Source organism: Neocloeon triangulifer, unplaced genomic scaffold (genome assembly GCF_031216515.1).
Source record: "Neocloeon triangulifer isolate White Clay Creek 2 clone unplaced genomic scaffold, ASM3121651v1 ptg000008l, whole genome shotgun sequence".
Lineage (NCBI taxonomy): Eukaryota > Metazoa > Arthropoda > Insecta > Ephemeroptera > Baetidae > Neocloeon > Neocloeon triangulifer.
Genome location: NW_026775550.1, coordinates 3,520,559 through 3,543,060, shown reverse-complemented (window position 1 = coordinate 3,543,060; position 22,502 = coordinate 3,520,559). Strand labels below are relative to the sequence as shown.

The following is a 22,502-nucleotide window of genomic DNA, read 5'->3' as shown; positions in this document are numbered from 1 at the left end:
TCTGATCGATCTTCTATCTCGGCATTTTTTTGTTTTACTATTGTTTTGTTTGTGTTCATGGAAGTGAAGAGATCGGGCTTTTCTTCGTTTTAAAAATTCTTACTATATGTATTAACAATGCAAAAAAATTTATTAAACCATTAAACGGCTCTACCTTGCAAATTATGCATGTCGGTCTGCGATCTGCGACCCCATTTCTAAAAATGTTTTTTCAGCCAGGTATGTAATTTGAGATTGAAACTTTATTAGTTCCACTTATCCACTTTGAAAAAATATTCTTGCAGATATGGTCGCGTGAATTACGTGCTGGCAAAGAGATTGGAGCTATTGAAGGATGTGCAGATGCTGCAAGAGAGCTTGAATGTTCCTGGTGACGTAGCGTACACTTGTGAGACTGCTGGGTATTTCTTTTTGTACCACGTCCTGGCTCGTTGGGAGGAGTTTCTCAGCAAAGTCAAGCACACTGACGGAAAAGTATGAATGGTTTAATCTGTCAAGCAAACTCTTCGAATGAAAATTTCAGGTTGTTGCTGTTGGCGCAATCAAGGACGAGTTTCCTTTCACCAGGTTTTTCAACGACGTTCCAAATTTATTCAAGGGAGAGTCGTACGAAGAGGACATGGACATAGCTGAGGGCTGCTTCAGATACATTGAGAAGATCTTTACTCAACTCGACGAGTTCCGGGCATTTGAGTTGCTGAGAAGTGGATTAGACCGTTCAAAATATTTGCTCGTCAAGGAGGCAAAAATTATTGCCATGACTTGTACTCATGCTGCCCTCAAACGAAAAGAGCTTGTGGATTTAGGTAAAATTTAAATACCTTTTTTAACTCTCAGGGTTAAATCATAAATTAATATTTTTCCCAGGCTTCAAGTATGATAACATTTTGATGGAGGAGTCTGCTCAAATCTTGGAAATCGAGACTTTCATTCCGCTGCTTCTGCAGAATCCAGCTGATGGCTTTAGCCGTCTGAAACGTTGGATCATGATCGGTGATCACCATCAGCTGCCCCCTGTCATCAAGAACATGGCGTTCCAGAAGTATTCAAACATGGAGCAGTCTCTGTTTACCAGAATAGTCCGACTTGGAGTGCCCACAGTTGACTTGGATGGCCAGGGTCGCTCAAGACCGAGGTAAGAATTGCCAGGCAAAATTTAACTTGTTTTCAATGATGTTTTGTTTCAGCATTTGTAATTTGTACAACTGGAGGTACAAAAAACTTGGAAACCTTCCTCATGTCCTGAACTCTAAAGAGTATAAATTGGCAAACCCTGGCTTCTATTACGTCTTCCTACTCATCAACGTTGACGACTTCAATGGTGTTGGAGAATCAGAACCAAGCCCATATTTCTACCAGGTATTTTTTAAATTTTGACTTTTTTATAATCGAATTAACTAAGTTATTAATTTAATGTCAACTAATTCACAGAATTTGGCTGAGGCTGAATACGTCGTGGCCACATACATGTACATGCGCCTGATTGGATACCCAGCTGAAAAAATCTCCATCCTAACCACCTACAATGGACAAAAGCACTTGATTCGAGATGTTATCAATCAACGATGTGCTGATAATCCATTGATTGGACGTCCTTACAAGGTATGAATTTATTTTTTAGAGAATTAAATAATATCATCTTTTTTAAACAGGTGACAACAGTGGACAAGTATCAGGGACAACAGAACAACTTCATTTTACTCTCCTTGGTTCGGACAAAGGCTGTGGGCCACTTGAGGGACGTCCGCCGTCTGGTCGTCGCCATGTCCAGAGCTCGGCTTGGCCTCTACGTCTTTGCACGCGTTTCTCTGTTCAGGAATTGCTTCGAACTTGCACCGGCGTTCAAACAAGTATGTGGTTCTATGAAAATATTTGATCAGTTAATGAAATTGTCATTTGTAGCTGATGGCCAGGCCACAGCAGTTGTATCTCGCTCCTCAAGAGACCTACAAAACAGAGCGTCCGGCTGACCAGCAACCAGAAGGATCGGCGCAGCTTGCAGAGGACATGCCTCAAATGGCTGCATTCGTCTACGACTTCTACATCCACAAAGTGCAGCAACTTAAGTCAGCCATGGAGGTAGCATTATTACTTTTAAACCATGAAGATTTTTAACATTATTTTAACAGGAGGCCCAGAAAGAGTGGCAGAAACCAGGCACTGTCGTGGGTCACACGCCTGACCACTTTGTGCCGGCACACCCTGGAGGGGAGTCTGATAGTGAGGAGGAAGTTGCGGAGGAGGAAAGCGAGGCTGAAAGTCGGAAAAGAAAGCTTGAAGCTGACCTGTTGCCTGCCAAGAAAGTGGCAAAAAAAGATGATGATGATGTTGATACGGATGACGAGATGGCAGCAACCGAAGACAAGCCCGTCAAAGAAGATTCAGACTAAGAATTTCTGGAAGTAACCACTCCTATTTAAAATTAAAACAACTTTTATAAATATAAATCTGTTTGCTTTCTAAATCCCATCATGTTTTATTGTTATATGATCAGAAAATGATGAAAATCTTCTTTTTTTCATTGAAAAGCAATTTTGGTGCAATTGAAATAGGATGGATAATTAATTTAAAAGGCACTTCTTTGCATTACAAATTTATTTATTCATCAATCATAAAAATTATGACAGAATGTAGAACAAAAGCTTATTTGATCATACAGGTCAGTTTAAATTATACTTAATTGGTCGTGAGGTCTTGACCCTGCCCTTTGAGTTGTACTGCTTGGAAGGGTCCAGATCAGGAAACAAGGGTGGATCTATTTTCAGGGTGGCATCACACTCGCTACATATTTTGGTTGTATTCTGTGGGCCAAATTCCAAGTTTCCACACTTTCCACATTTCTGCCAAAGCAACCTTTGCCTTGCCATAATATCCTCAGGGAGATTGACCTCTTTTGAAGACTCAACCTTCCTTTTCAAGTCAAGCAGAAGGGCTGCAAAGTCCCTGATATTCTGGTTACATAATTTTGAATATCCCTCGAGCATTTTAATGATGAAATCAACTTCAGACTTCACAGCAGCAAAATTTTTGCAGGACGCTGAATTGAAAATTTCTAACATGGCTTCAAAAACATCCATCTTTTTCTTAATCACAGGCAATTGATGGCTGATGAACATGTAGCTTGGTCCAGTTTGACGACTTCCACTTTTATTTGCTTCTACTTCCTCCCTCTAGGCCTCTAAGTAATTCCAAGTGCATTTGCCTCCCAAAATCAAACAATGGGCCAGCTGCAACTAAATGATTGAACAATAATTATAAATAATATACTTTCTATTTCAAAAAGAGCATTATTTACTTTCAACACATTGGTCCCCCAGTCGGTAGGATCATTCCATCAATTCCTTGGCGTCAATGTGGTCTTCTTTGTTTGATTTATCACAAATTCTGATAAAGTCCACAAATGATTCCCAAATTTCCTTCTTGTACTGCACAAGTTGTGCCGAAATCTTTTTCTTGCACAAGGGGCAACTTTTTATTTCAAGCTGTGACGACTGCCACTTGAACCACGCTTCCAGGGCTCCTGCCTCAATAGTATGATGGCAATCGGGGAGTAAAACAAATCTTAAATCAAATCAAATACACGAGTGAAGTATTTCTATTAAAATATTAAAAAAATATGGCATACTTTGCATTCTCAGGAATCTCGGCTCCAAAAGGGAATGCGTGCTGAAGCAATTCTTCCTTGTCACACTCCCAACACAGGCCAGGGCAAGGGCTTCCACAGAATCCGCAGCAAGGGTGCTTGCATGGCAGTGTTTTGGTGCACTTTTCCTCACACCTGCTGTAGTTGCAATCCAATCCACACTTCCTGGTACATTTATTTCCATGGTCACATTTAGCAGAACATTTTTGCTGGAAAAATTAAGTTTCAATGAGCATTTTTTTAAATAATTAGTCTGTTAAGATCAATACAATACCTTGCAGAATTTATTTCTTGGCTGTCCGCAAGTAATTTCATGAGATTCATTATGGTCACAGACAATATGGTACTTCTTTTGGCATGGTGGACATGGCTCACTGCACTCAGAAGGAAACCTAAGAAAAATGAGAAAAATTATCACTTGCAATTTCAATGCACAAAACTCAATTATAAATTACTTATGACCACAAAGGAATTCTTTGGTGCACTTCTGCTTACACGGCACGTGGAATCTACCTTGGAGACAAGTCCTGCACGTTCCTCCGCATGTGTGTCCGCATTCTAGCACTGTATTGCATTTGGCTGTGCATCTCATCACATCAGCCTTCAAACCTGTGTGTGTAATAAGAAAATTTAATAACTGAATTCAAAGTAAATAAGCATTGCTAGCCTTTAGTCTTCTCCAGACAGAGCGTTTTGATTTTATGTCCACACCCTCCAACACTCGGTTCCACAACCTCCCGGCAATTGGGGGTGCATTCTTCGGAGCACTTGGCTTTGCAAGCGTGTCCGCAAGAAAGAAGCTTCTTGCACTGCTCTGCGCAATCTTCTTTGGTTGCTTCTCGACCGCAAGGCACCTTTGCAGAGTGGCCACACTCCGAAATGACCTTTCCCACTAGCTGAGTGCAGGGCAAGCATTCAATGTTGCACTTCTTTAGGCAACGATGACCACAGTCAAGCAATTTTGCACACTTGTTGCGACATTCGATTCCTTCTGGATCGATGTAGCATTTTAAAACAAATTGATGGCCACAGCTCCTCTTTACCTTCACCTGATAAAAGATCATTATCAATCATTATTTTTTACATTAATATTATCTTTTACTCATAATGACAAAACCAAAATAAGGTTTAATTTAAATTAATTAACCTTTTAATTAAATGCAAGATACTAACAATAAATGCACTCAAGATCGCAATACCTGGATTTCGCAAACACTGCATTCCTCCCAGCATTTCTTATTGCACGGATGATTTGATTGGCAGTCCTTGTTCATCTTTATGCATGGCTTGGTACAATTGTATTGAAGGTGGTCGGGATCAGAGTCCGTGTGGCACTTCCTGGTGCAGCTGTGACCGCAAGGTGCCTTCATATCGCAGGGTTGAGGACACCTCTTGCAAGAACATGCAACCTCTGCCTCGTGGTTGCACTCGGGGAATTTCTTTGTCACGATTTCTGTGCAGAAGAAATGTTCTTCATCGGCGTGACACCTCATCATTGCCTGGTGACCGCAGGGAAGGTTCTTTTGCACCATTTCCATGCAACTTGATCCACACTTAACGAAGCACTTTTGCTTGCATGAGTGAAGCCCAGCGTCACATTTCCTCTCACAGGGTTCATTGCACTTGATTTTTGTATGCTCGATTTGCATCAAGTGACAAACAGTCTTGCAAGGGTGACCACAGCTGAGCTGGTCTTCACAAATCTGGTTGCAGCCGCCATAAGGAGAAACTGTTTGGAAGTCTATTGGGCTTGACACTTTAAATTTGTAGTCAGCATGACCTTCACTGCCTTCACATCTGAATTAAAAGCATTTAAGTGAAATTTAGGCATGTGTTATATAAAGAGGTACATAATGTCTTTACGTTACAAAAAAAAAGAGGTTTAGAGCATTCACTAAATGCATGATTTAAAATAAATATTTGCATTTACCTGAGAGTTAGAGAAGAATCCAGTGCGTTCCGATCTTCGATTTGGTGGTTCCCAAGGGTTTTGTAGATTGTTGGAACAATGAGTTTGGCCATCTCAGGTGCCATTCTGTGTTGAACTTGCAAGGTGATGCACCCTTCTCTGTTGATGACCATTCTTTCAAAGAGAGATACATCAGTCATTTTATCACGCAGCGGCAACTTCTTTTTAACAACTGTTGAATCGGAAGAGGATTTTGTGGTCAACGTTCTTGATCTTGTCTCTCTTCTTTCAGGTGTTTGTTCCTTCAGATCCTTCTTTTTTTGACCTCCCTTTTCATCAGTTCGAGCTTAACAAGAAGGCATAATTTTAACCATTTTATTATTTGGATCTATATCCTTGCAAAAAGTAAACTGTTTCTAAGGAAAATTTTAACAGCTAAATGTAAAATAAAATGTAGTAAATTTTTAATCGCGCCTGCTTTACAAGCTTACTATTAGATTGTTACTTACGTTTCTCATCTTCTATCTTGCCTTGTTCATCTTTGCTTTCTGAAATCGCACTTTTTGGAACGAAGTAAAGGTACTGAATTGTGTATCTAGTTCCCTGTGTCTCAACAAACTCTTTCTCGTCAAAGCTGGTGCTTACGGATGCGTCACAGATTCTTCTGTCTTTTCCGTCTTTACTTAAGATAAAGAAGTTGTGTGAAGAGGCGCGGCTCTGTTGGCATGCTTCTTCTTCCTCTTCTTTGCTCTCGTTGCGTAAGGGAGGCTCTCCAATGTTATATTTGACGGCGGAAACCAATTTCGCCTCGTTGTATTGAGAGGAAACATGGTCATCCGGCCACCCATCTCTAATGTACGGTTCAGTTTCCGCGATTTCGTCAACCACTACAATGCAATTTTTTCAATAAAAAATGGCATTTAATCCTGTTAAATTTTAAATTACCAGCTCCAAACTTCACATATTCCTGATCATGCATCCAGAAGTTGTCTCGGAGAAGTCCTTTCTGTGTGGCCTCCTGGAGTGTCGGTAACCCCATTGAACTTCCAGGGTGGCTGAAGTCCAACGCAATAACAGATTCCGACAGGACAATTCTGGCTTTAATTTGGCCTTTCGCCTGCATTGGAAGTCGGATCAAAAATTTGAAATAGTAAATGCACGCAAAAAAAATTCTTACGCCGCATTCTCGGCAAGTCTTTGAAGGGTCCAGTCCAGCCTTTTCTCCCGCCACAACTACTAATGCCTCTTCTGGACTGAGGTGCGGTGGCCCAGACGAAATTTGTTGAACATCCTCACACATGACACAAACCTCTTCTCTTAGAAGGACGGTCTGGGAAGAAAAAAAAATCTCCTCCCAGGCCGCATTCGTGTCCCAGTTGTTTAAATAGACATGTGGATAACTGGGAAAATAATGTCTCTTGTGAAAAAAATCGCTGAATTGAATTAAGATTTTACCTGCAAAAGATTGTCCAATGGCGCAAGTTCTCTGCTTCTTGGGACCATTTTCCATTCGTGAGCACAAGACATTCAAGGAGGTCTCTCAGGGGACCAAACATTGCCTTGTATGCCAGGAGAGTGGCTGCCTTGATGTGCTAAAAAATATTTCAGTCAATGCTTTTCAAAAAATGTCCTCGCTAAAAATGTTGCAACAGGAAATGGCTTGCCATTTAAAAGGATCACTACAAATAAAAAAATATAATACGTATTTAAATAATCATAAAAATTTCATGCTAATTAAATATCTGAATAGGAATAATGGAATATGTAAAACAGAAAATCTGCATTTACCCCCTCCTTGCACAGGGCTTGAATTAAGAAGAGCTTCGCATTCAGAGCGCAATTTCCTTTCGACCAGGTTTCATCAGGATAGGGAAAACCCTCGATCTTCTTGCAAGTATTCAAAGGCTTTAGCTTTTCTTTGCCTGATTTGGTAAGTAGAGCTAGAAATCAAAAGAAATGAGATATTTTCATTTGAATAGTTGAAAAAAAAAATTTAAAAAATTATTATTCGTCAAGTGAGGTATTGGACAATCATTAAAACTTTTAAGAATAAAATTTTTAAATTAAACTTACAGGTAACTCTGACTGGTTTCTCTGGCTTCAGGTTGTTCATTGCAGGGTAAAGAAAAACTGGAGAGGAATAGATAAAATGCATTGAGACAATATATCAATCAATGAATCAATGTACGTTTTGAACAATAAATATGTTTAACTATGGCAAATTGTAAACAGCCAAGGAGCGTTAATTAATTATCTTAATTTATGAAGGAGACACATGGATACCTGTTAAAGAAGGGTATTCAATTTGTCTGTCAGAAAAGGCAGGTTGATCAAATACTCTGTACACAGAGTGTCTTGCGGCAGCTTGAATCACATGCTTGAACTTAAGAACAGCACTTTTGAATTCAGCAGCAGCTAGTGATAAATTAAAATTAATGAAGTCAGTCAAAATAACCTTTGAAATATAATACCATAATGGGCACCTGCATAAAAGTTAGGGATGCTGACGTGCGCCGTCTCGACCAAATTTTCAGCTTCTTCATGTGTCAACAGAGGCCTTAGCTCAGACACAAGGCTTTTTAATTCTATGGGTGACAAAATTTCTGCAACCTTTGGCTTCTTTTGAAATAATTGCTCGATAACCGTTGACGGCTGCATTCGCAAGGCGTCTCCTACAGCAGCAACGATTGTTGCTTTTGCCTCTAGGGATAAAAGCTGTTGATTTTCCGTCATCCTGTAAAAAATAAAAATAAATGAATTTTTTATAGTATTTCAGGACAATGTACTCAAAAGATCTTATGTAAAATTTAAATATTTAATTAGTCCTTCACAACATAGTTTCTATCAATATAATTCCATAAGCAACATTTGTATAACAAATATATGCAAGCTGAATGGCGTGCAGTGGCTTCTAAACTCAAATTAAAGAACAAGCCCGCTTTTTTTTCAATTCAATGATCGTCTCTACATGTGAGTTGTTGAGTATTCATTTCATTGTTATTTTTCTGTCGACTGCAGCCAGCAAATTTCCCTTAAATTATACGCCCGAAAATTGCTGTGCTTCGAGTCAAACTTTGGAAAACTGCATTTTCACGGATTGATATGAAAAAGTAGGCAACCGTGTGGACGCCAGAGACACGCAGGTTGCGTCGCAACGAGACCAAGCGAAATGCGACTCGCACATGTCGGTTTTATGAGAGAACAGAAAGAACGCTGTCGACGAACTTTGCGATTCAAGCGATTTATTTAAAGAATTTTGGTTTTTTGTATCTACTTTCATATCTTTCGTGCAATAAAGTACAGAATAAAGTACAAGATTCAAGGACAAATTAGCTGCCATTTTTGAACCGGTGAAGATATTACGAGTTTTCTTGACGGCAGAATGAAGTTTGTTGGGGTCTAATTCTGCTAGAATGGTTCAATTTCCATTTCTTTTTATTTAAGCCGTTGGCTGCCGCGAATCGTGACCTTGATTATCATGTTAATTGTATTCTGCGACTCATCATTTTCTTTGGAAAGGGAAATTTGAATTTATTAAATTGTCGTGTGTTAATTTTTGCTATGATCGAGTGTTCCACACTGATTTTAGCGAAACAAATCATGCATGTTTTAATTTTTCACAAAATTATCAAATTTAACAGGGTTTTGATAAATTTGCCAAAAGGAAGACACAAATTTTTGTTCTCGCTCTCGGTCTTGAAGACATCAACTACTTATTTTATTTTCAAGAGAATTCTTAAATAAATTTAAATATCCGTGCATGAAAAAGGGGAAATTTACTTCTTTTTTATTGTGAATTTGGAAATGTAGCATAAATTGTTGTATTTTAATAAATTAACCGTTATTTTCATCGTTTTCAATTTTGGTATAATTTTGAAAGTCACAATTGTCTCTGTGTAAAATTCTCATTGTTTATTTAAGAACTCTAGTGAGCAGTATTGTTGGCACAAGTTTTTTTACTGCAACAATGCAAAATTTGGCAAACGGTAAAGACAAGGGTTCACTAGAGTGCAACAAGAAGCCACGACATTCCCATTGTTGATTTGAAATCGAAGCCATGACCAGATCGATCAAGTCGCAAGCTCCGAAACTCAGAAGGATGACCGGGTACAATTTGTACATCAAGATTATGCGGCGAAAGATTTTTGGTTTGAGCCCTCAGGAGCACTTCAGAATCATCAGCAGGTCCTGGAGAGCGCTGACACCGCAAGAGAAAGAGAATTACAACAATTCGGCGGCGAAGTACATAAAAAGGGTGAGTTGAAGCTTTATCGAAAATCGGTTTTATCAAGTTGCGACAGGAAATTTAGCATCAAAAATTAATATTTTAGCGAACGTTTAAAGTAAATTGTCAAAATGATTAGATTAGATTAGATGGGTACAAAAATGCCCTAAAGATGGTCGCCAGATTTACTTAATTAGTAAATCTAAAGACTTATTTCGGTTCAAATAATTTCAAGTGTAATATCTCAAAAACAATCGACAAATATCTTTTTTTATTTATGATATATTCAAGCTTAAAAAACTCTTTTAAAAAGTCGGGACAGTGGTGGCCCATGACCAACAATAAAAAAAAATCATGAATTTTTCGGAGAAAATTCTTATTATTGCATCAACTACAGTTTAGCAATAATGCAATGAGAACTTAAATAACTACTTTGGCAACGAAAGAACGCAGGTTCCTATAATGATAATCAATTCAGTTATGAATTTCACGCCTAACATGTTGGTTGAATACTTTGATAATTTTTCTGCTTGCTTTTTTTATTAAGAACATTTGAGTCTTGAGCTTATGGAGTGTCACCGGGAATCGCGAGTTGCCCCCCGATCGAGATGCACCCATTTGCAAGACAGTCAGAGCGTGTTTGCCTCGCCACTGAGGACTCGCAATTGCAACGCTGTGCATTCGCCACATACCAATATGCCCGGCTGGAAAGGTTGAAACCAGCCGGCAGCGAGTCGACGCAGATTGCTCTGCATCTCCCGGATTCCACTGGCGAGTGTCCGGCTCACACACAACTTTTTGCTATCGCAATGCAAACAAATTTCAAGGCTCGAACACACGCCAGCCGAGCTCAGAATGCAAGCACACTAACCACTCTGCCACTGGCGCCGGTTCTATGTTCTAAAAAAAATCTATGCTGTCGCTGTTAGAACATTTATTTCTATTGTGGAAAAGCGATTTTTCAGTGTTTTTTAATATCCGTTAAAATTTTACTCAAAATTTTCCCCGACTACTTTTTTTGAACAAATAAACTTCAAAACCTATTCCATATTATTTGAAAATGTAGCCTGAATTATACCATACTTTGGTAATTTGAGGTTGATTTTCTTTGACACTTCAGAATGGCCCACCTCCTGGCGTGAAAGCTGTGTGCCGAACGAGCGGCCTCAATTTGTTTGTGCAAGAGAGCTTTGAGAAGGCAAAGGTAGCTGGGGTCACCCCTCAAGCGACCTTCTCAAAGCTCATCAAGAAGTGGAAGAGGCTGGAGAAGAAGAAGAAGGAAAGCTACAAGGGACGAGCCAAAGAAATCCGCCGGCGCTTTAGAGATGAAAACTAAGTTGTATACCATAGCATGTTGACATATTATTAACCGTTTATATTTCTTTTTGCCTTTATTGCTAATTCTTTTCTTATTTAATGTGGCCGCCTGACCCTTGGGTTCGTCGCCTTCCTGGAAGACGGTCGCTCCAACTTCAAGACTCTTGGACAAAAACGGCCCTTTTCAGGGCCAAAAACCGGCCCTTTTCAGGGCCAAAAACCGGCCCTTTTCAGGGCCACCCAAAATTGATCAAGTTTGATCGCGAGCAATGTTGAAAAAAAAATTTAAGTTTGGGACCAGTTTACGGCTGCAAAATTTTTAAGCATTTTAAAGTAAGAAATAAAAGCAGCAACTTTCAGGGCCACCAACGTGGGAATTTAAAATTAAGTAAAAGAGAAAATTCTTCGTTAAGGGCTCACGAGAGGTTATATTAACTGATAAATGAAAAAAGTTGTTCACCTTTGATTACTTAAGAAAGAAAAAAGGAAAGTTAAAGTTAAGACTTTTTTATATTTAATTAATAGATAATTAGAAAAGTAGCGTTTCATTATATATTATATTTTTTTTTACGTTTTTATTCGAGAGACCTCTGTAAAAATTATGGTTACAATGCAATGTAAAACACTCTTTGCTTTTTAAGGCTTACGAGAGGAAATATTATTCGCCCTTTTTCACGGCAACGCACGTGAGGAATTCATTAAGGCTTTCACTCTTTTGGGCATTTTCCATGAATAAAATTAAATAGAGGGAATTTGGCTGGAGGCGCAGCGAGGTCGATGACGGACGTGGGGAAGGCCCCGCGCGCAGCGCGAGGGCAATAGGGCGGCTCATTTACTTTGACACCGTCATTAATCAATTGCCTGAGGTTGAAGGTTTCACACTTTTGTCAGCTTAACCAAAAGAAGCGACAACTCGGCAGGTCCTATCAAGGGTCCGATAGGCCCCTCAGCATTAAAGGACGAGCGGTTCTTTCTCAATCTGCCCAACTTGCAGTGGCAGTAGAAAATGCACAAGGGCCAGAAATTGCCCTTTCAATATTGTTTCTCTCTGCAGGCAACGATTCCGACAACTGAGAAGGTGGTTGACTGTGAGAGGGAAGTGGGCCATGCCTTAAAAAGGCAGTAACTTTTGTGATAAATCATATCAAATTTTCAGAGACTCGATCCACGATAATAAAAAAAACAGAAGATATATATTTAAAAATAAAATTGTGAATTGTGGAATTAAAATGCCACTTTGCCACTTTCAATTTTACATGATCTGACTGATTGTGAATAAATTAATTGGTGATTATTTTTTAAATCAAATTTAACAAATGTGGACGAACTTCAAAATTATAGAGTTTCAAAGTCTTGCAATGAGGTCAAAGTTTAACGTTATATAGCTTCTATTGAAAGGTTTATAAAGTTTGTCGCCGAGAGGAATATTTTCATTAAAACCCTGCGAATTTTGGATTCGGTGAAGTTTGATATAAGAAAATTTGCAAAATTTATTTCTGGGCCGATTGCATTCATCATGAATCAAATATCACAAGGAAATCGAAACTTGTAGCAAACAAAATTGCATTCCGCCTGGCCACGGCTTCTTGCCCACATCACTTGGTTAATGGACAACATTTCATAAAATAATATCATTGCCCCTTTCCCATGCTATTCCGATTTAGATGGTGAGCAACGAGTAAAAATAAAATAAAAATACTGGCCGCAGTGTTAGCCAACTCAGGTGAGCATCTCGAGAGGTAAGATCTTGCTCGTATAACTTTGATTGGTCTGTTCCATTGACTAAATGTAAGCATAAATGCACTTGAAAATAATTATACGCACATAACTATATTCGACTGTTTTCTTCATAAAATTTTACAAAAAAAGAATAATTATTTTAATGATCTATTTCTTCAACGGTTTTTGGAACAATTGGAAATTCGGCCAAAATTAATCGTTTTCGACGCTTGAGTACATTGTCAGTGAGTGTAATCCACGTTAATTTGTCATGATTCACAAAAAAATTTAAATATAAAATGATAATTTGCGGCGCCATAGAATTTAAATTTCCAATTCCAAAATTACTTAGAGTACATATCAAGGCAAATAAATAATAAGAAAAAACTTACGTTTTGCCGCAATTATACTCAAAGCCGAGGAGTGTGAGCTCGTATTTGGCTTTCAGACTTTCCAGAGGCACTCAATCGTGACGGTGTAGGTCGTCCATACAAAAGACACCTGCAAAAGAATCATTTCAGCTTTGAGTATTACCGTATTACAAAAATATCTGAAAATGGAAAATGGAAATCGGTGAAGTTTTATATAAGAAAATATGCAAAATTTATTTCTGGGCAGATTGCATTCGTCATGAATCAAATATCACAAGAAAATTGAAAGTTGCAGCAAACAAAATTGCATTCCGCTTCTTGCCCGCATCACTTGGTTAATGGACAACATTTCTTAAAATAATATCATTATTGTTTCATTAGTTGGAAGGCTAGGCGCGTTTAAAAGCCTGCACGAGGCACGTAAGCCGCCTGCCCGCTTAGAAACAAACGCCGCACTAGCCCGGCCGTTTCGCCCACCTTTCTTATATTTCAGAGTTCCCGAATCATACGGCTGCAGCCGCAGCGGCCGTCGAGTAATTCGACCGCGAATTATTAATTAATTCAGAATAAAGTTCATCTTTTTCGCCAACCCTTAAAACCCTAGACACACCCCAGATCCAGCGTTTCATTGTCCCAAGGCCAATCATTTTAAGGGCCAGACAACTTTTGAAAATTTAAGATTTAATTCGCGGCGTTCAGTGGGTTAGCCGTAACGAAAATAAAACGGTTTTTAGAAATTGTTCTTCATTTAATAAAATTAACTTGCTATTTTTTTATTGCATGGTGTGCAAAATAATATTATTCTTTTTTTCCAGAAAATACTGATATGAAATATGAGTAAACCACACTTGTGCAGAGCAGTGCATTTTCGTCAAATAACCAGGTTTTTTCTGATCCCCATCGGAATTTAATTCAAATTAAATTTGTCAATAAAATGTAAAGTTTATTTCAATTTAGGTAATTTATAGTACCTGTGGTATCGAATTCAGCAAGTTTTATTTTTGTAATTTGTAAAAATCTAAAATTATTATTATTATTGTGAGAAAGCTTTATGACTGCTCTGCCCAGCATCGTATGGCAAAAAAAAAATGTAGATTTTTTTTCTCTTCGGAGTAAAATTGATTTCAGAAAAGAAACGGGCAGAAAGTTCAAGAGAAATGAAAAAGCTGACCGCGACTTATTGTTGTGAGGAGATCAGGGTGCGAGCAGCAGTGGTGGCCGAGAGCCGCGAGATGCGTAAACAATTATGAGTAAAAATAGAGCTGACAAATTTCTGAATGCGCAGCCAGTATTTCTAAAGAAAAATGATAATTTTATGCATGAGTGAGCAGCCAAACACAAAAGGTCCCTCTTGAGCCGCAGTAGCCAAAATTCTGCGATCACAGACAATAACTCGACTGGTTGGAATTTATAATTTTTCGTTTTTTCAAATGGATATTTGGCCGCAGAGAATTATTTGTCTTTTGCATGTTTAATTTGAACCTTGTAATTAAAGGAGACGTTTAATGAATGTAAATAAATTCACGTGAAAATAATTGTCTGGCTAAATTAGGAAAAAATAAGCTTGAATTGTGGCATTTTAATAAGAAATAAATCAAGATGAGAAAATTAAGATCAATTGTAGAATTTTGAAGATCAATTTAAAGTAACAAATGTGGAAATTAAAGTTGATTATTGTAATTGAAAACAGGGGAAATTTAGCCACAGAAATCGCCGCGCGGGCCTGTTGCTTGTGGGCCAGCAAAGAACACGGCCGCGACACACACACGTGTGTGCCCGTGTGTCTCTTTCTCTCGTTCGCCTGATCAAATGCAGCGGCTGCCGCGCTCACGCTCTTCTTGTAATTATTTAAAAAGGGTGATTGGACTTTTAGAACTAGAAAAATGGAATGAAGATTGCATTAATAATTTAATAATTAGGTGTTTATATCAGATTGTTCTTTTTTTTACGATAGTGTGGGTTCACGCGGTGGCCTATCTCTTTTTGATGTCGGGCGTTTTAGCAGACCTCTGCTAGTTGTGATACCCTTTCTGCTCATTTTTTTTTTTTTTTTGAAATCAATTATTTTTTCATGTATGACTTGAGTAGAATAAACAACAATAAGATGCGGAAAATTCGGAAAATCTCACAAGCAAACCAATGTTTTTCATGAAATAAAACGTTTCTTCATTTCAAGTTTTTTTTTTAAATGAAGTATATTTATTTGAAAGAAGTTACAAGTCCAGCCAACTCCAAACGGAGTTATCGGCCGGTGATTTCTATCAATTTAGATTTGAGCCTCCAAGTGAAATTAGGAATCAATCAATTTTGTTCCAAGTCTTAAAGTTAATTACAAAGAGAGGAATTAATTAAAAAATGCGAATATAAGATCTGCACTGGAGTCACCTGGTGTTCGTTATAATGCACCTGACGTATTAGATTTTTGCATCTAAATAATTCAGAGGAAAATAACTCAAATCAAAGACGAAGCCCGTTTTTTTTTCAATTCAATGATCGTCTCTTCATGTGCCAATTTCTTTTGTTGAGTATTCATTTCATTGTTATTTTTCTGTCGACAGCAGCCAGCAAATTTCCCATCAATTATTCGCCCGAAAATTGCTGTGCTTCCAGTCAAAGGGTCGCCGGATTTAGTCCGAAAGGAATTAGTCCGAAAGGAATTAGTTCGAAAGTGCCTTTTTGGACTTTATCCGAAAATTTGGAAATAGTCCGAAAAAATCGGAATTAATCCGAAAACCGGCTATGAAAATAATATACCGTTTTTTTTTTATCAATCAACTGTATTAGGAGTTGAACATAAACAAGTTTGAGATAAACGGAAATGGCACTTCTTATACCTGGCAAAAAGTTTGGAAAAACTGTGTGGTTTTGTGATGCGGCAACAAGTTACAGCAGACAAAACTTACCGGACAAAGCGACACAAGCGCACGTCACGTGACACATTTTTCTCAGCATATATTGGGACACAAGTTACACGTGGAAATTTTCAATTTTCAGTAAGTCATTCCTAAGGTAATTGGCATTTTTAAGGCATTGTTATAAAATAATTATAATTTTTAATTATCCAACTAAAACTTTGCCAACATCAAGCTCAATGCCATAATTTAAAAAGAATCTTATATATTACCATTTTTATTTTTATGCCACAAATTTATCAGATGGAACAGAATTTATACTTTTCTAATCACATTAATAAAAGAACATATGAAAATATCAAAAATTTATTTAATTCCCCAGTGACGGATAACTCGGATGAAGTCCGAAAAGGCATTTTCGGCCTATTTCCTTTCCGATGAATTCCGATTTTTTTCGGCCTATTTCCTTTCGGATAAATTCCGATTTTTTTCGGACTATTTCCAAATTTTCGGATGAAGTCCGAAAAGGCATTTTCGGACAAATTCCTTTCGGATGAAAGGCGGTCCACCCAGTCAAAGTTTGGAAAACTGCATTTTAACGGATTGAAATGAAAAAGTAGGCAACCGTGTGGACGCCAGAGACACGCAGGTTGCGTCGCAACGAGACCAAAGCGAAATGCGACTCGCACATGTCGGTTTTATGAGAGAACAGAAAGAACGCTGTCGACGAACTTTGCGATTCAAGCGATTTCTTTAAAGAATTTTGGTTTTTTGTTTCTACTTTCATATCTTTCGTGCAATAAAGTACAGAATAAAGTACAAGATTCAAGGACAAATTAGCTGCCATTTTTGAACCGGTGAAGATATTACGAGTTTTCTTGACGGCAGAATGAAGTTTGTTGGGGTCTAATTCTGCTAGAATGGTTCAATTTCCATTTCTTTTTATTTAAGCCGTTGGCTGCCGCGAATCGTGACCTTGATTATCATGTTAATTGTATTCTGCGACTCATCATTTTCTTTGGAAAGGGAAATTTGAATTTATTAAATTGTCGTGTGTTAATTTTTGCTATGATCGAGTGTTCCACACTGATTTTAGCGAAACAAATCATGCATGTTTTAATTTTTCACAAAATTATCAAATTTAACAGGGTTTTGATAAATTTGCCAAAAGGAAGACACAAATTTTTGTTCTCGCTCTCGGTCTTGAAGACATCAACTACTTATTTTATTTTCAAGAGAATTCTTAAATAAATTTAAATATCCGTGCATGAAAAAGGGGAAATTTACTTCTTTTTTATTGTGAATTTGGAAATGTAGCATAAATTGTTGTATTTTAATAAATTAACCGTTATTTTCATCGTTTTCAATTTTGGTATAATTTTGAAAGTCACAATTGTCTCTGTGTAAAATTCTCATTGTTTATTTAAGAACTCTAGTGAGCAGTATTGTTGGCACAAGTTTTTTTACTGCAACAATGCAAAATTTGGCAAACGGTAAAGACAAGGGTTCACTAGAGTGCAACAAGAAGCCACGACATTCCCATTGTTGATTTGAAATCGAAGCCATGACCAGATCGATCAAGTCGCAAGCTCCGAAACTCAGAAGGATGACCGGGTACAATTTGTACATCAAGATTATGCGGCGAAAGATTTTTGGTTTGAGCCCTCAGGAGCACTTCAGAATCATCAGCAGGTCCTGGAGAGCGCTGACACCGCAAGAGAAAGAGAATTACAACAATTCGGCGGCGAAGTACATAAAAAGGGTGAGTTGAAGCTTTATCGAAAATCGGTTTTATCAAGTTGCGACAGGAAATTTAGCATCAAAAATTAATATTTTAGCGAACGTTTAAAGTAAATTGTCAAAATGATTAGATTAGATTAGATGGGTACAAAAATGCCCTAAAGATGGTCGCCAGATTTACTTAATTAGTAAATCTAAAGACTTATTTCGGTTCAAATAATTTCAAGTGTAATATCTCAAAAACAATCGACAAATATCTTTTTTTATTTATGATATATTCAAGCTTAAAAAACTCTTTTAAAAAGTCGGGACAGTGGTGGCCCATGACCAACAATAAAAAAAAATCATGAATTTTTCGGAGAAAATTCTTATTATTGCATCAACTACAGTTTAGCAATAATGCAATGAGAACTTAAATAACTACTTTGGCAACGAAAGAACGCAGGTTCCTATAATGATAATCAATTCAGTTATGAATTTCACGCCTAACATGTTGGTTGAATACTTTGATAATTTTTCTGCTTGCTTTTTTTATTAAGAACATTTGAGTCTTGAGCTTATGGAGTGTCACCGGGAATCGCGAGTTGCCCCCCGATCGAGATGCACCCATTTGCAAGACAGTCAGAGCGTGTTTGCCTCGCCACTGAGGACTCGCAATTGCAACGCTGTGCATTCGCCACATACCAATATGCCCGGCTGGAAAGGTTGAAACCAGCCGGCAGCGAGTCGACGCAGATTGCTCTGCATCTCCCGGATTCCACTGGCGAGTGTCCGGCTCACACACAACTTTTTGCTATCGCAATGCAAACAAATTTCAAGGCTCGAACACACGCCAGCCGAGCTCAGAATGCAAGCACACTAACCACTCTGCCACTGGCGCCGGTTCTATGTTCTAAAAAAAATCTATGCTGTCGCTGTTAGAACATTTATTTCTATTGTGGAAAAGCGATTTTTCAGTGTTTTTTAATATCCGTTAAAATTTTACTCAAAATTTTCCCCGACTACTTTTTTTGAACAAATAAACTTCAAAACCTATTCCATATTATTTGAAAATGTAGCCTGAATTATACCATACTTTGGTAATTTGAGGTTGATTTTCTTTGACACTTCAGAATGGCCCACCTCCTGGCGTGAAAGCTGTGTGCCGAACGAGCGGCCTCAATTTGTTTGTGCAAGAGAGCTTTGAGAAGGCAAAGGTAGCTGGGGTCACCCCTCAAGCGACCTTCTCAAAGCTCATCAAGAAGTGGAAGAGGCTGGAGAAGAAGAAGAAGGAAAGCTACAAGGGACGAGCCAAAGAAATCCGCCGGCGCTTTAGAGATGAAAACTAAGTTGTATACCATAGCATGTTGACATATTATTAACCGTTTATATTTCTTTTTGCCTTTATTGCTAATTCTTTTCTTATTTAATGTGGCCGCCTGACCCTTGGGTTCGTCGCCTTCCTGGAAGACGGTCGCTCCAACTTCAAGACTCTTGGACAAAAACGGCCCTTTTCAGGGCCAAAAACCGGCCCTTTTCAGGGCCACCCAAAATTGATCAAGTTTGATCGCGAGCAATGTTGAAAAAAAAATTTAAGTTTGGGACCAGTTTACGGCTGCAAAATTTTTAAGCATTTTAAAGTAAGAAATAAAAGCAGCAACTTTCAGGGCCACCAACGTGGGAATTTAAAATTAAGTAAAAGAGAAAATTCTTCGTTAAGGGCTCACGAGAGGTTATATTAACTGATAAATGAAAAAAGTTGTTCACCTTTGATTACTTAAGAAAGAAAAAAGGAAAGTTAAAGTTAAGACTTTTTTATATTTAATTAATAGATAATTAGAAAAGTAGCGTTTCATTATATATTATATTTTTTTTTACGTTTTTATTCGAGAGACCTCTGTAAAAATTATGGTTACAATGCAATGTAAAACACTCTTTGCTTTTTAAGGCTTACGAGAGGAAATATTATTCGCCCTTTTTCACGGCAACGCACGTGAGGAATTCATTAAGGCTTTCACTCTTTTGGGCATTTTCCATGAATAAAATTAAATAGAGGGAATTTGGCTGGAGGCGCAGCGAGGTCGATGACGGACGTGGGGAAGGCCCCGCGCGCAGCGCGAGGGCAATAGGGCGGCTCATTTACTTTGACACCGTCATTAATCAATTGCCTGAGGTTGAAGGTTTCACACTTTTGTCAGCTTAACCAAAAGAAGCGACAACTCGGCAGGTCCTATCAAGGGTCCGATAGGCCCCTCAGCATTAAAGGACGAGCGGTTCTTTCTCAATCTGCCCAACTTGCAGTGGCAGTAGAAAATGCACAAGGGCCAGAAATTGCCCTTTCAATATTGTTTCTCTCTGCAGGCAACGATTCCGACAACTGAGAAGGTGGTTGACTGTGAGAGGGAAGTGGGCCATGCCTTAAAAAGGCAGTAACTTTTGTGATAAATCATATCAAATTTTCAGAGACTCGATCCACGATAATAAAAAAAACAGAAGATATATATTTAAAAATAAAATTGTGAATTGTGGAATTAAAATGCCACTTTGCCACTTTCAATTTTACATGATCTGACTGATTGTGAATAAATTAATTGGTGATTATTTTTTAAATCAAATTTAACAAATGTGGACGAACTTCAAAATTATAGAGTTTCAAAGTCTTGCAATGAGGTCAAAGTTTAACGTTATATAGCTTCTATTGAAAGGTTTATAAAGTTTGTCGCCGAGAGGAATATTTTCATTAAAACCCTGCGAATTTTGGATTCGGTGAAGTTTGATATAAGAAAATTTGCAAAATTTATTTCTGGGCCGATTGCATTCATCATGAATCAAATATCACAAGGAAATCGAAACTTGTAGCAAACAAAATTGCATTCCGCCTGGCCACGGCTTCTTGCCCACATCACTTGGTTAATGGACAACATTTCATAAAATAATATCATTGCCCCTTTCCCATGCTATTCCGATTTAGATGGTGAGCAACGAGTAAAAATAAAATAAAAATACTGGCCGCAGTGTTAGCCAACTCAGGTGAGCATCTCGAGAGGTAAGATCTTGCTCGTATAACTTTGATTGGTCTGTTCCATTGACTAAATGTAAGCATAAATGCACTTGAAAATAATTATACGCACATAACTATATTCGACTGTTTTCTTCATAAAATTTTACAAAAAAAGAATAATTATTTTAATGATCTATTTCTTCAACGGTTTTTGGAACAATTGGAAATTCGGCCAAAATTAATCGTTTTCGACGCTTGAGTACATTGTCAGTGAGTGTAATCCACGTTAATTTGTCATGATTCACAAAAAAATTTAAATATAAAATGATAATTTGCGGCGCCATAGAATTTAAATTTCCAATTCCAAAATTACTTAGAGTACATATCAAGGCAAATAAATAATAAGAAAAAACTTACGTTTTGCCGCAATTATACTCAAAGCCGAGGAGTGTGAGCTCGTATTTGGCTTTCAGACTTTCCAGAGGCACTCAATCGTGACGGTGTAGGTCGTCCATACAAAAGACACCTGCAAAAGAATCATTTCAGCTTTGAGTATTACCGTATTACAAAAATATCTGAAAATGGAAAATGGAAATCGGTGAAGTTTTATATAAGAAAATATGCAAAATTTATTTCTGGGCAGATTGCATTCGTCATGAATCAAATATCACAAGAAAATTGAAAGTTGCAGCAAACAAAATTGCATTCCGCTTCTTGCCCGCATCACTTGGTTAATGGACAACATTTCTTAAAATAATATCATTATTGTTTCATTAGTTGGAAGGCTAGGCGCGTTTAAAAGCCTGCACGAGGCACGTAAGCCGCCTGCCCGCTTAGAAACAAACGCCGCACTAGCCCGGCCGTTTCGCCCACCTTTCTTATATTTCAGAGTTCCCGAATCATACGGCTGCAGCCGCAGCGGCCGTCGAGTAATTCGACCGCGAATTATTAATTAATTCAGAATAAAGTTCATCTTTTTCGCCAACCCTTAAAACCCTAGACACACCCCAGATCCAGCGTTTCATTGTCCCAAGGCCAATCATTTTAAGGGCCAGACAACTTTTGAAAATTTAAGATTTAATTCGCGGCGTTCAGTGGGTTAGCCGTAACGAAAATAAAACGGTTTTTAGAAATTGTTCTTCATTTAATAAAATTAACTTGCTATTTTTTTATTGCATGGTGTGCAAAATAATATTATTCTTTTTTTCCAGAAAATACTGATATGAAATATGAGTAAACCACACTTGTGCAGAGCAGTGCATTTTCGTCAAATAACCAGGTTTTTTCTGATCCCCATCGGAATTTAATTCAAATTAAATTTGTCAATAAAATGTAAAGTTTATTTCAATTTAGGTAATTTATAGTACCTGTGGTATCGAATTCAGCAAGTTTTATTTTTGTAATTTGTAAAAATCTAAAATTATTATTATTATTGTGAGAAAGCTTTATGACTGCTCTGCCCAGCATCGTATGGCAAAAAAAAAATGTAGATTTTTTTTCTCTTCGGAGTAAAATTGATTTCAGAAAAGAAACGGGCAGAAAGTTCAAGAGAAATGAAAAAGCTGACCGCGACTTATTGTTGTGAGGAGATCAGGGTGCGAGCAGCAGTGGTGGCCGAGAGCCGCGAGATGCGTAAACAATTATGAGTAAAAATAGAGCTGACAAATTTCTGAATGCGCAGCCAGTATTTCTAAAGAAAAATGATAATTTTATGCATGAGTGAGCAGCCAAACACAAAAGGTCCCT

General features: G+C 37.9%; 2 protein-coding genes across 3 annotated transcripts; one reads left to right on the top strand and one right to left on the bottom strand.

Moving 5' to 3' along the window:
* Positions 1-7: 7 nt before the first annotated feature.
* LOC132195010 (RNA helicase aquarius-like) lies at positions 8-2,424 on the top strand. Its single transcript, XM_059616692.1, has 9 exons — positions 8-219; positions 285-474; positions 524-806; positions 868-1,135; positions 1,188-1,359; positions 1,432-1,602; positions 1,653-1,850; positions 1,903-2,079; positions 2,130-2,424. Exons 2-9 carry the CDS (start codon positions 343-345, stop codon positions 2,388-2,390), a joined length of 1,662 nt encoding a protein of 553 aa, XP_059472675.1. The 5' UTR covers positions 8-219; positions 285-342; the 3' UTR covers positions 2,391-2,424.
* A 161-nt stretch (positions 2,425-2,585) lies between these two features.
* On the bottom strand, positions 2,586-21,192 carry LOC132194601 (uncharacterized). 2 transcript variants are annotated; one of them, XM_059615980.1, is made up of 18 exons: positions 21,174-21,192; positions 13,206-13,314; positions 8,024-8,286; positions 7,836-7,967; positions 7,626-7,682; positions 7,341-7,492; positions 7,008-7,144; positions 6,730-6,952; positions 6,498-6,669; positions 6,062-6,439; positions 5,574-5,898; positions 4,843-5,440; positions 4,311-4,692; positions 4,099-4,252; positions 3,918-4,035; positions 3,626-3,852; positions 3,296-3,561; positions 2,586-3,233 (listed from the first exon to the last, which is right to left on the bottom strand). In XM_059615980.1, exons 3-17 carry the CDS (start codon positions 8,283-8,285, stop codon positions 3,327-3,329), a joined length of 3,552 nt encoding a protein of 1,183 aa, XP_059471963.1. In that variant the 5' UTR covers position 8,286; positions 13,206-13,314; positions 21,174-21,192; the 3' UTR covers positions 2,586-3,233; positions 3,296-3,326. The 2 variants fall into 2 exon arrangements, with proteins under 2 accessions (XP_059471963.1, XP_059471964.1); XM_059615981.1 differs by having other exon boundaries at positions 8,036-8,286; positions 21,174-21,191.
* Between the last annotated feature and the right edge of the window lie 1,310 nt (positions 21,193-22,502).